The sequence below is a fragment of the Myotis yumanensis genome, unplaced genomic scaffold (assembly GCF_028538775.1).
Source record: "Myotis yumanensis isolate MYYU_CA2020_CCGP unplaced genomic scaffold, mMyoYum1.0.hap1 SCAF_4, whole genome shotgun sequence".
NCBI lineage: Eukaryota > Metazoa > Chordata > Mammalia > Chiroptera > Vespertilionidae > Myotis > Myotis yumanensis.
The window spans coordinates 5,047,438-5,060,124 of record NW_027223755.1 but is presented as its reverse complement, the minus strand read 5'-3'; the positions used below and the strand labels follow the sequence as shown (position 1 = coordinate 5,060,124).

Genomic DNA, 12,687 nt, shown 5'->3' with positions numbered 1-12,687 from the left:
CTGTGAAAGGGTCGTCGCGACCCACAGGTTGAGAACCGCTGGGCTAAGACCTTTCCAGTTTCATTTCTTCCTGCTTCTCTATCCCTTTTCCCCTGTCTCCTTTGCCTTCTCCCACCAGATTCACTCAAGTATGCATGTAATCCCATCCCCGACCTATGCTTTAGTAATTTTATTCCCTCCTTAGGGCATGGACCTTCCCTGTGTTAAATGACTTCAGAGGTTAAAAGTTCAATCTCAATGCCACAGCCTTTCTCGTGCTCATCACTGGAGTTAGGTGCTTCTCTCTCTATGCCCCCTTATTACTTTATGAACCTTCTTGTCACTTGCCTAACTCTTGTGGGAAGTTAGGAAAGTAGTCATCAAATTTGTATTGAATTTTGTTTTTCAGGTGTCTTAAAGAAAAAACTTCTGTAGGACATTTTTAAAAATCCCATGTTTGCTAATGGTTTAAAGTAACCCAGCATGTTAAAAAATAAATGCCTTAATAGCTTAAAGTACAGAAAAGGAACTAAACTCCAGAAGGTAGCTACATGTTAAACCTTTTATAATAGAGCAATAGGAGATTAAGTAGCATATAATTTAGCCCACTTTAAAAAAAATTATAGCAATTAAGCAAGGCAAGAATGGGATTATAAATGTGCAGTGTGTGATCTATTCTCTACAAAGAATTACAGTATTTTGAAGCAGCCAAGCAAATTCTTTAGATGTTATTTCAATGTGATATCCATATACACAGGAAATTTCTGGGGACTGTTGGTTTTCCTAACCAGGGACTCAGCCCAAATATGGGTTATGGTATCTAAGACATGAAATAGCTAACATTCTATATATTCTTTTCATTTTATCTTGTCTGTGGGGATTCTGGTCTGTTTAATATCTCTGTATTCCCAGCATGCAAAACAGTGTCTGGCGTGTCCTGCAGACTCAATATATATTAGTTGAAAGTCAGAATGAATAAATATGAATTTGAAATAGGAAAAAAAAAGGTTTGATAAGCTGATAGTGTGGCCATTAATCAAGATAAGAAAATCAAGTGAATAACAAACACATTTGGGGCACACAACCCATAGCTTTAAAAAAAAATTGAGATGAGCAATCATGTGAAGAGAGGAAGTTCACCCAGCATGGAGGAGAGCCAGTCTGGGGCTCCACTCACTTGTATGGGTGAGGTCATGGGCGCCCACTTCTCCATGATAAACCGGAACAGCATGAAGATCTTGTCAGATAGTCGTTTGGCGTCCAGTCTGGGATAGGGGAAATCTCTCCAGTGGTTGACGTACTTGTAAATGGCCTTGCTGAACTTCTCAAGGGCTGCATTTTAAAAAAACCACAGACTGAGAAAAATATTATGGTGGGAAGAACCACAAAATAATTGAAGAGTACTAATGATTAGCAAATATAGTGTAATCTATATATATAAAAGCCTAATATGAAAATTAATTGTCCCCTCTGGAGTTTGGCTGCTCACTATGACATGTTCTGACCACCAGGGGGCAGCACGGAACACAGCAGGCATCAGTGACATGGTGGGCAGCAGTGGAGGCTCTGCCCACCCCGATGGGCCGCAATGAGAGCGGGACCATGGTGGGAAGATGGAGCAAGTGAAAGGGTGGTGCCAGGCCACAGTGGGGTGCCAGGCAGGACTGGGGGCACAAGCTGGGGCTGCGAGCCTGGGGACATGAGCTGGGACCCAATCCCCGCAGGCCACCCCAAGGGACCCCACCCGTGCATGAGTTCATGCACTGGGCCTCTAGTAGTTTCTATAAAATCTTATGACTATACCAAATAAACATATAAAAAGTGTCCAGCCACACTGGTAAAATGTGAATTAAAACCATAATGAGATACTATTATATATCACACGGAATGGCTAAAATCTAAGACAATATCCAGTGTTGACAAGACTAAGGTACCACTGGTATTTTCACATACTGCTGGTGGGAGTATGAACAGATACAGATACTTTGAAAAACTATTTGACACTATCTACCACGGTTGACTATGTGATCTTGGTGACCCAGAAATGCTACTTCTAAAGGATCTAAATAGACACCTTTCAAAAGAGGACATTCAGAAAGCCAAGAGACATATGAAAACATGCTCAAAGTCACTAATCATCCGAGAGATGCAAATCAAAATAACAATGAGGTACCATCTCACACCTGTCAGAATGGCTATCATCAACAAATCAACAAACGACAAGTGCTGGAGAGGATGTGGAGAAAAAGGAACCCTCTTGCACTGCTGGTGGGAATGCAGACTGGTGCAGCCACTATGGAAGACAGTATGGAGTTTCCTCAAAAAACTAAAAATGGAACTCCCATTTGACCCTGTGATCCCACTTCTAGGAATATATCCCAAGAAACCAGAAACACCAATCAGAAAGGATATGTGCATCCATATGTTCATAGCAGCACAATTCACCATAGCTAAGATCTGGAAACAGCCTAAGTGCCCATCAGTAGATGAATGGCATAGAAAACTGTGGTACATCTACACGATGGAATACTATGCTGCTGTAAAAAAGAAGGAACTCTTACAATTTGCAACGGCATGGATGGAGCTGGAGAGCATTATGCTAAGTGAAATAAGCCAGTCAATGAAGGAAAAATACCACATGATCTCACTCATTCATGGATAATAGAGACCATTATAAACTTTTGAACAATAATAGATACAGAGGCAGAGCTGCCTCACACAGATTGTCAAACTGCAGCGGGAAGGCCGGGGAGGGTTGGGGGGCAGGAGGGAGGGGGGTAAGAGATCAACTGAAGGACTTGTATGCATGCATATGAGCATAACCAATGGACATAAGACACTGGAGGGTAGGGGAAGCCGGGGAATTGTCAAGGGCGGGGAAAAAAAGGACACATATGTAATACCCTTTGTAATACTTTAAGCAATAAAAAAAAAAAAGAAATTCCACTTCTAGGAATGTAACCCTCCTATCTAATAAAGATGAAATATGCAAATTGACTGTCACTTTGCAACAAAGACGGTGGTGCCCACAGCCAATAAGGAGGGAATATACAAATTGATGCAACAAAGATGGCAGCGGCCAGGCTGGGACGCTTGCGACACCATGGCGACGATGCAAGCGTTCTGCCCTGCCCCAGCCGCTCCGTGCCCTGCCCCATGCACGGAGGTGGAAGGCAGCTCCAGGCCAGAGCAAAGGCAGTGCCGGCAGCCAGGGGAAGGAAGGCCTATTCTTGCATGAATCTTCGTGCATCGGGCCTCTAGTAATTAGATATGCATACATATAGGCACTAGAAACTGTACAAGAATGTTCATATGAGGGTGTGTTTTTTGAGGGGGCTGTCAGAGCCTCAAACAGAAAACAGTCCAAATATTTGCCAGCAGATAGAATGGAAAATTAAATTGTAGTATAGACATGTAATTGTATATAGAAATAAAAATAGACTACACTACACAAAATGACATGTATGAACCTCACAAATGGGCAAAACTAATTTATGATATTAGAAGTCAAGATTGTGAGAGAATGGAGAGGAAGATGATTGGGGAAAAAGACAAAGAGGACATCTGGGGTGTTAATAACGTCCTACTTCTTGATGTGAGTGATGGTCAAATGGATATGGTCATTTTGTTACAGCTCATCGACTTCTGATTTGTATGCCTTCCTGTGTGTCTGTTTTACCTGAATAAAATTTGAAAAGACCTTTGGCCTACAAAAATGTCCATTTGGGCCACTAACCCATATGAATTTGTATCAAGTGCATGAAATAATATTATCTTTTCCTTTAGCCCTCATTCTACCCCTTTCATTGATGAAAAAGAAAAATCATAGTTTACTCTCTCCAGGGTATTCCCTATGCAAAGAAAACTATAGTAAAGATGCCAAGTATCTTAGCTTTACAGCTGGCCACTTATTGGCTCATTCACATTCCCTCTGAACTCTTTATGATAATCTCCTACTACACTTTATCATAATCTTTTGTGCATGTGTGTGTTTGTGCTTGTGTGTGTTTGTGTCTCACACTGGCCTGTAAGTAACATGAGAGAAGGCCTGATGTTTTGTCTGTTGATGGTATTCGACACAATGGATACAGGGTCTACTTATTTGCTGGTTGACTGAGTGAATAGATGGGTGGATGGATGGCTGTTGAACTTTATACCTTTTCTTTGGTGGCAGTCAGGCAGAAGTTGCTCTAGGACCAAAGAGCACTAAATGACTTGATAACACAAAGACAGAGAATTCCCTTATTCATTACCATTATGATTTCTGATTTTAGTTTCTCTTACTTACTTGGTTGCTAATTTTGCAAGTAGAGGTTCCAAAGTTTATTTGCAGAACACAGTATTAGCTGTCATAGTACGCAGGCATAGCAAGAAGTATTGAGAAGTCCTTGAGTCAGGCTGTTATAGTTCAAATAATAGCTCTGCCAGATACTAGCTATACGACCTCAGGCAAGCTGCCTACCCTCCCAAAACCTGAATTTTCTCACCGTCAAAATGGAGGAAAATGTTATCTACTTAATGGAATTACTGTGAAGGTTAAATGAAATACCCAAGGCAGTGCCCAGGCACATAGTCAATTTTCAGTATATTTCAGATATAAATATTACCTTCTCCCACACCTGAGACCTATATGTTCATGTTGACCAGTGTCACCCCAATTAATTTAATAAATAAATATCAAAATAAATAAAAACAACAATGACAAAAATTACCTTCATTGAGGACAGAACAAGAGGAAAAGGGCAACGTAGAGTAAAATAGTCTTGGCTGATAGGTAAAGAAGACATTCCTGACAGTATGGGCTTTCAAATAATACAATATAATAATATTGGGGATGTTAAGGGTGGAGGAATCTTTATTTGATGTTTTTTGGGGTGAAACTGAGATTGAGTGAAGGGCGGAGGCAGCTGATGGCTCTGTGGCAGGTCGGAGTTAAGAGTCTAGGCCTCTAGAACCATCCGGAAAGCCCCTCACTGTCCCCTAGGAATTCCAGGGCATGTTGCTCTTTGTAGACCCTTGATTACTGTAGATGAATTTCAGCTTGAAAGTGTGTGCGTGGGGGGTGGGGAGGGGAGATTTATGGCCATAATTTGTTTACCTATTTTTTTAAAAATATATTTTATTGATTTTCTACAGAGAGGAAAGGAGAGGGATATAGAGAGTCAGAAACATCGATGAGAGAGAAACATCGATCAGCCGCCTCCTGCACACCCTGCACTGGGGATGTGCCCGCAACCAAGGTACATGGCCCTGACCAGAATCGAACCTGGGACCTTTCAGTCCTCAGGCCGGTGCTCTATCCACTGAGCCAAACCGGTTACGGCTGTTTACCTATTTTACTTGATTTTGTGATTGCTTATATTTGATTAGATTGTTTACTTATCACTGTTACGATATTGCATTACAAAGAGATGCTAAAATTCAGCCAACTGGAAAGAGCAGGTAAGCCCTCATTATCCTTGTAGAGAAATTGTGATCCAATTAAAGAGGAGGCTGGAAGTGGAGGCCATACGGCGCAGTGGAAAGAGTATGGATTGGGTGGTTACATAGACCTGGGCTTGGATGCCGCCTCTGCATCTCATCGACTGGGTCGCCACCTTGGGATAATTGCCTAACTTCCATGGCTCTCACATTCTTGTCTGTAAAATGGTCTAATAAGCACTTACTTTGCAGAACTGTCATGAGGATAGAGAGAGAGAAATCTCTGCCGGGGCCCTCCCTACGGTGGGCACTGGATAAATGGCAGGTGTTGGAGAGGACAAGACTGGTCTTAAAGGGGAAAGCACAGGGTACCCACCGACACAGAACGCTCCCTTCATGCTTTCCTCCTCGGCCAGCCTGAGCATGGTTTGCATGGTGAGCAGGGTCATCATCATGAAGGGAATGCTCTGGGACGCTGCCGTGGGGCAAGAGGAGAAAGGCATTATCTTCTCACACTGGGGCGTCCCACCACGCCTCCCTCCTCATATCAACACTGTCCACACAAGCGTTCCCAGGCTGCCACGGGCAGGCGCAGGAGGCTGGAGGAGGATGCTCTCATCCCGCCCCACCACCATCCAGGTCGTAGTTAGAGGATTAAGGAATGGCACTAGTTATCTGGCCACCTATGTTTAGTAGCAATTACTTATTTGGATAATGATACCATTAATGCTCATCCCTTCCATCAGAACTGGCCTATATCCCTAAGGGCCTAGCACAGATAATAGGTGCTCAATAAGTATCTGTTAAATAAAGTGGTATAGACAACAATCTTAAGAAACCCATCCTGCCTATAAATGTCCATTGGTTTGCAGAATACGCCATGTGAAAAATGTGCTTCTGCAAACACAATGCTGGATGAAAGGGAAGGTGAGGGTGGCTGATAATCCAGCCACATTCAGAGCAGCACGGACCAACCAATGGCAGTCGGCAGGCTCATCTCTGCCTGTAACTTACACAGCTGCCCAAATCCCTCTGACAATAATGTTTGGCTTGGCATAAGGTAGAGATGCTCTCCCCTCTGCTGTTTGCTCCCACTGGGGTTTTCAACAGTTAATCAGGGGGGCTGTGTCCCAGGAAAATGTGGAGACTATTCCCTCTATACCATAGCTGGTTGCCAGCTCGGCCAGGGCAAGCACAACGAATTCATTGGGCAGCTCCAGGATCCTGAAGTTACTTTGTAATTCATACATGACAGAGTTGAAATCATGTGCAGCAAGAGACACCAAAACCTCGCCAGCCAGCATTCTGATTTCTCTGAGGACCTGAGGGAGAAAAGGAAAACAGCAACAATGAGCAGAGAAAGAGCAGAGTGAATCTGCAGAGGGAAAATAGAATACATAACATTTCTAAGTCCCCCTGGCTTTGGGAGAGAGGGAGAAGAGGTTGTTTATAAACCCAGGGCGAAAGCCACAGGGTAGGTGCCAGTAGCTGGGAAAGAGGAGGTGATTTTAGTTCACTTTCAAGCTAGATTTTCACAGGAACCTTGTAAACTTGGGGTCAATACATATTTTCTTGCTGGTGGATCAGGCACCAGAAACAGGATTTACGTTTTATGTCCGAGTGATATGAATTATTGTGGTTGAATTACTGGGGTGGAAAGGTCACAAGGAGAGGAAACTGGGAGTAAGAGGCCAGAGCTTTGTGTCTTAGTACTGTTCTGATCTAATAATATCTTTGATATTGGAGATATTTGAAGAGTCTTCTGCTTTTGGGAATAGTGAACTAGGCAATTTTTTTTCCTTTTTATTGAATTTATTGGGGTGACACTGGTTAACAAAATTATACCGGTTTAGGTGCACAGTTCTACAGCCCATCATCTGTACACTGTATTGTGTGTTCACCACCCAAGTCAAGTCTCCTTTCATCGCCATTTATCCTCTCTATATGAAGTAGGTAAATTTTATCAAACCTACCACTGGGAAGTTGCCTAAAAAAATCTCAAGCTCTAAAAGTAATCATAGGTTGTTCATTCCCTTGGCAGGTAAACAAATAAAAATCCTTTCTGGGAGAAAATACCATTATCCTATGGCCTCAACATAATTTCTTCAAATAATTTTCAGATTCAATGCTTATGTACATAGATAAGTAGGCACACAAAGAAATAAAAATTTATATGGGAGCCCAAAGACACTGGATTCTAGTCATTTGCTCTGTTAATACATAGTTTGTCACTTTGGAAAAAACACCTCTCTCAACATCAACTACCTCATATAAAAGTGTGTTGGGTAATATTTCCTCTAAAGTCTTTCTTAGTTTTGCCCGAGTTTCCTCATCTGTGAAAGGGTAAATAACAGACACGGATACTGTAGACAGGTTACCACGAAGAACAAATAAAAGGGATGTGCAGTCCAGGCAGCGATGTACAAAAAGCTTACGGATGTCTGCATGGGTGCAGCGAGGCCACTTAGAGACCTGTTGCTGGCGGCGACATGGACTCATCATCAACAATCAAACTTACGTTGTTGTCTCTCATGTCCTTAGAAGCATAATAAATCAACTTTTGGACAATGGCATTATCCAAGATGTCAGTATTCTGAATGACGGAAGTGAGATGACTATAAATATCTTCCTGTGAACGTACAAGGGATACACAGAAATTTGAGTTGCAGAACTAAAGGAATTTCATGAAATGCAAATGAATGACACCATTAAAGTACACAATGCATCACTAGGGATGTTATGTATCTTCATTGGGGCTTCCTGAACATGATCCCCATCTTCAGGAATGGAAGGCTTTTAGGTAGACCCAAGTTCATTCTAAAAACTGTTTTAATTAACATGACTACATTTCTATGGCAAAATCTAACTGAAGGCAGGGGTTGGCTACCTGACGACCAAAGTCTCTTGGAAATCTTTCCTGTAGGGCACTCAGGGGAATGGAAATGCCCATCAACCTCATTGTTGCTCTTATTACCAGGGAGTGACTAGTGTTAAGGAACAAATGTGACTCCAAAGAGGCCACTAGGCTACAAAACTTGTTCCTAAGGGAGATTTCTAGGCCTTTGCTTCATTCATGTCTTTGCTAGGCCCTTGCTTCTTTCATGTCTTTGTGGGGAGAAAGTTGTGATTTTTTTTTTTTTTAAATAGAGCTACAGACTCTGGGAATTGTATGGCTTGACCAGATGCAGCACGTGAAGGCTCTTCCACATCACCTGGGTGGCCCCATGGCCTCTGGAAGATGAAAGACTGGTGTTCTGAAATCTCCCACAGCCTCAAGCATGTTACCTCGAGGTAATGCCCCCACATTTAAAAGTGAAAGAACCCTCTTTGCATACAGACTCTAACATATTGTCAGGGCTGAGAACCACTGGATTAAGAGGTGAAGAAAAGGGTGTTGCCCTTCCCAGGGAAGCTGCATTGAATAATCACTAGGGCCATTAATTACTTTGGAGTCAGACAGGCTTGTGTTTGGATGTAGTCCTGCTGTTCTCAGGCAACTCACGTCACTTCTCTGTGCTTCCCTTTTCTCAGTTGTCAAATGAAAATCTCAATAAAGACCTTATAAAGTTGTGAGGAGGGAATATAATATGATGCACTATTGTTTGGAAAGCAATAGGGTTATTTTATAAAAGGTTAATGAAGCCAGAATAGGCTTCAGAGGAAAGAACCTCTAATTGTGAATTGGCATTACAGATGATTAGGGGAGGTGTTTTGGGATTTTCAGAGGCGCCTCAAATTCTACAGCTGTAATCTACACGGTTGTGAGTCCAACATCCCCCACTTTCCACATCTTCCTGCAAAAGGTTACGGAAAGAGGCAGTCTTTGGCAAACTTCTAGAACTGGATACTCTGATTCCTTAAATGCCAAATGGAATTGGTTAGACATTGTAATGATCGTCATTGTAAGTGTATTTCCTGAAAAATTGATTACCACATGAGAAGCCCGAGAGAAAAGAGGAGGCCTAGGCAAAGAAGGGCATATGTGAGATGTTGCAATAACCAGGCTAGAAAAGGTCAATGGGAAAGAGATTTTTCTCTCTCCTCCTTACCTTGCTGATATTATCGTCCTTGCTCAGCATGTCGATGGTGAGATTGATATATCCAAAAGTCTCTACAATGCATGGAGAAAGAATTAAGTGTGTGCTAAAATGCCCTCCTGTTAATCACAATCAATAGTCCCCCAAAGATTTCACTTTCTCACTTTCTCTCTCCTCTCTCTTCCTCTGTCTTTCTCTCCCCACCCCCTCTCTCCCTCTTCTCCTTAACTGTCAGCTCCCGGTTGGCAGAAACTATGTCTTATTATTCATATGTCCTGTACTTGACACACTTGAAACGAGCTGATGCTGAGTATATTTCCCCCAAAACCTAAATTAAATGTGGAGGGAAAGATAAAAGATGCTAAGTTCCTATGTATCCCTCCAGTCCCATAGGCATCACCTGTAGCCCCTCTCGCAAGGCTCAGCTCCCAGAGTGCATGAGCTGAATCCCTTACAGCTGATGTGAGCACGAGAAGGCAGTGGCGTGATGCAGTTCTCTTCCCTCAGCCCATCTTCTCGCTCCCTTCCCACCCCCTCTCCCCTCTGGGCCCTATTAGGTCCCCTTATGGTCCCATCTCATGGAACCTCGCTCTTTTCTGACAATAATCTAAAAGTTTTTGACTTGCACTCTCCAACAATATTTGTATTTGAAGAAAGCTCTCTGGAAAACTAAAAACTAAAAATAATAAAATAATAATAAAAACCGAGTCAAAGAAAACGAGCCATTTTAGGCCGCAGGGCACGTTGGTAGATGAGATGCTTTTGGGGGTGGTGAGTTCCCACAAGCCTCCAGCTCCGACAGAGCCCTTAGCACAGTCTCTTTGGGCAACGCAGAAAGGCAGCCACACTTGAAAACTGGGGAAAATATTTCCACAGGATTCTTCCAGTATTTAAAATCAAACAGCATGGACCAGAATAAAAGGGAGAGTAACCTCCCGGGGTCATCTGATCATACAATTTAAAATGGGCAGGTCACACCTCAAGCCTATAACTTTTTAGTAAAAGGTGTTTCTTTGTTTGTTTTTTTCCTTTAGTAAAAGGTTTCTCTTTGCTTTAAGCAAGCCCTGTTCATTGTTTCTGTGCAACCAGGTTAACACACCTTTGAAATATGACATAACCACCCTCCGCATGGGACAGACTGTGGAAGCTCAGAGGGAAGGTGGGGGTGGTGGGTGGAAGATGATCAACCGCAGAACCTGTCTGCATATATGCATACCCCGTGGACACAGGCAATAGGGTGGTGAAGGCCTAGGGTGGAGGGCTGGGGGCGGGCTAGAAGGGTTCAATGGGGGAAGGAGGGAAACATTTGTAACACTTTCAACAATAAAGATTTTTTTAAAAAAGACATAACCAGCCGTAGCCGGTTTTGCTCAGTGGATAGAGCATCGGCCTGCAGACTGAAAGGTCCCAGGTTCGATTCTGGTCAAGAGCATGTACCTTGGTTGCGGGCACATCCCCAGTAGGGGGTGTGCAGGAAGCAGCTGATCGATGTTTCTCTCTCATCAATGTTTCTAACTCTCTATCCCTCTCCCTTCCTCTCTGTAAAAAATCAATAAAATATATATTTTTAAAAAAGACATAACCACCCTCAAGAGAGCACCTAATCTTTACCCTGTAATCCAACCCACCTTGCTTCCTCCCACCTCCAAGTAATCTTCCTTATGTGCCCTCCTTAATCTCAAAAGCAGAAAAGCCGCCGTTAGACTTATTCCGCCGAGCATTTGAGAGCTTGCTCCCAGCATATGGCATCAGTTTGGCTCAAAGGAACTTTTATAAAATTTATGTACATGTTTGGGTGTTTCTTACAGCGACAAAAAGCAATTGTCTTTCTTTGTATTATAGCCACTTTCTCCTCAGGTAGACTATGCATTTTCAAAGAAGATAAGCCATGGTCATCTCTCAGGCTCCGGGCCTATCATCGGTGGTTTACAACGAAGGCAGTTTTATTATTTTGGAATTGAGGGAGAGTAGAGAGAAGCAATCTTACTCCAGCATAGCTTTTCAGAAAACCTTTAAGGTACATAACCTCCCAGCATGACACATTCCACCCTCAGCCCCACGTATGCACATGGTCACACAGACACAACACCCCTAACTCCTCAGAAGACCGCGATGCTTACCTACAGTTTCCTCCGGGCCCTGAGACATATTGCCGCTATTTCAGGCTAAGAGATAGCACCTAAGTATCAGAAACAGTGAGGCTAAAAGGTCCAAGAAGCAGAGCGGCAGGTTTCTCATACAAGGCTCACATCGGGTTCTCTACATGCAAGTCCCTCCTTGACTTGACTGGCAAACTGATCTGGAAGCTCCCAGCGATGGGCTGCTGTTGAGGAGGATGCTGTGTTCTACCACCTTGACATTTTCTTGCTTCTGACCTCCTGCTGACCAACAAGATGGCAGCATCTCCCCGAATGATGTCCCTTTGGTGGAGACCAGTGTCCGAGAAGGGAGAAATTAGAAGCTGGAACTCAAACCATTTTTGTAGACCAAAGGAGCTCCTCTCCCTAGAGTTGGGTCCATGGATCACAAATCCGGGAACGGTTTTCAGGGGTCACTTTACAGGCTTGGTGTTGGTAAGGCCTGTGTGGTGATCTTGGTGATGGTTCTACTTGGTGAGTCACTCACACCTACTGGGCATGCTCAGTGGACTGGAATCCCTGCCAGGGGCAGTTGAGTGGAATGTCCAACTGACAGCATCGAGCAAAGAGCCTTCTCTGCCTCCTTCCTCCTCTCCCCGTCCCACCCCCTTCATGGACTTGACCTCATTCCAGGCTCAGGCTTTTTCTCTTGACTCCATTCTTCCTTCTGGTCTTCTTTTTTGTTAATCCTCATCCCAGGATATTTTTCTCATTGATTTTTAGAGAGAATGGAAGGGGGAGAGAAGGGGAAAAGAGAGAAAGAGAGAGAGAGAGAGCTGGGGGGGGGGGGAGAGAGACAGAGAGCTGGGGGGGGGGGGGAGAGAGAGAGAGAGAGAGAGAGAGAGAGAGAAACGTCAATGTGAGAGAGACACATTGATTGGTTTCCTGCTGCACTTGCCCCCGACTGGGACAGGGATGGAACCTACAACCCAAGTACATGCCCTTGATCAGGAATCAAGCCCATGACCCTTCAGTTCATGGGCTGATGCTCTAACCACTGAACAACCGGCCAGAGCATCTTTTCTGATTTTCAAATCATTTTTTAATACAGATCTGTTGGCTATAATGATTTCAATTTTACTAGTATGGACCTAAATCTGGTTCCCATGCTC

At 43.4% G+C, this 12,687-nt stretch overlaps 1 protein-coding gene across 1 annotated transcript in view; it reads right to left on the bottom strand.

Moving 5' to 3' along the window:
* The window catches only part of MROH2B (maestro heat like repeat family member 2B), a 53,488-nt gene extending 41,903 nt beyond the window's left edge, over positions 1 to 11,585 (bottom strand). Inside the window, exons 1-6 of the mRNA XM_070411411.1 lie at positions 11,558 to 11,585; positions 9,450 to 9,511; positions 7,919 to 8,029; positions 6,563 to 6,722; positions 5,777 to 5,875; positions 1,157 to 1,311 (exon numbers count right to left, since the gene is read on the bottom strand). Coding sequence (XP_070267512.1) covers positions 1,157 to 1,311; positions 5,777 to 5,875; positions 6,563 to 6,722; positions 7,919 to 8,029; positions 9,450 to 9,511; positions 11,558 to 11,585 — 615 coding nt within the window. The remainder of the gene's footprint in view (positions 1 to 1,156; positions 1,312 to 5,776; positions 5,876 to 6,562; positions 6,723 to 7,918; positions 8,030 to 9,449; positions 9,512 to 11,557) is intronic.
* Positions 11,586 to 12,687: the final 1,102 nt, after the last annotated feature.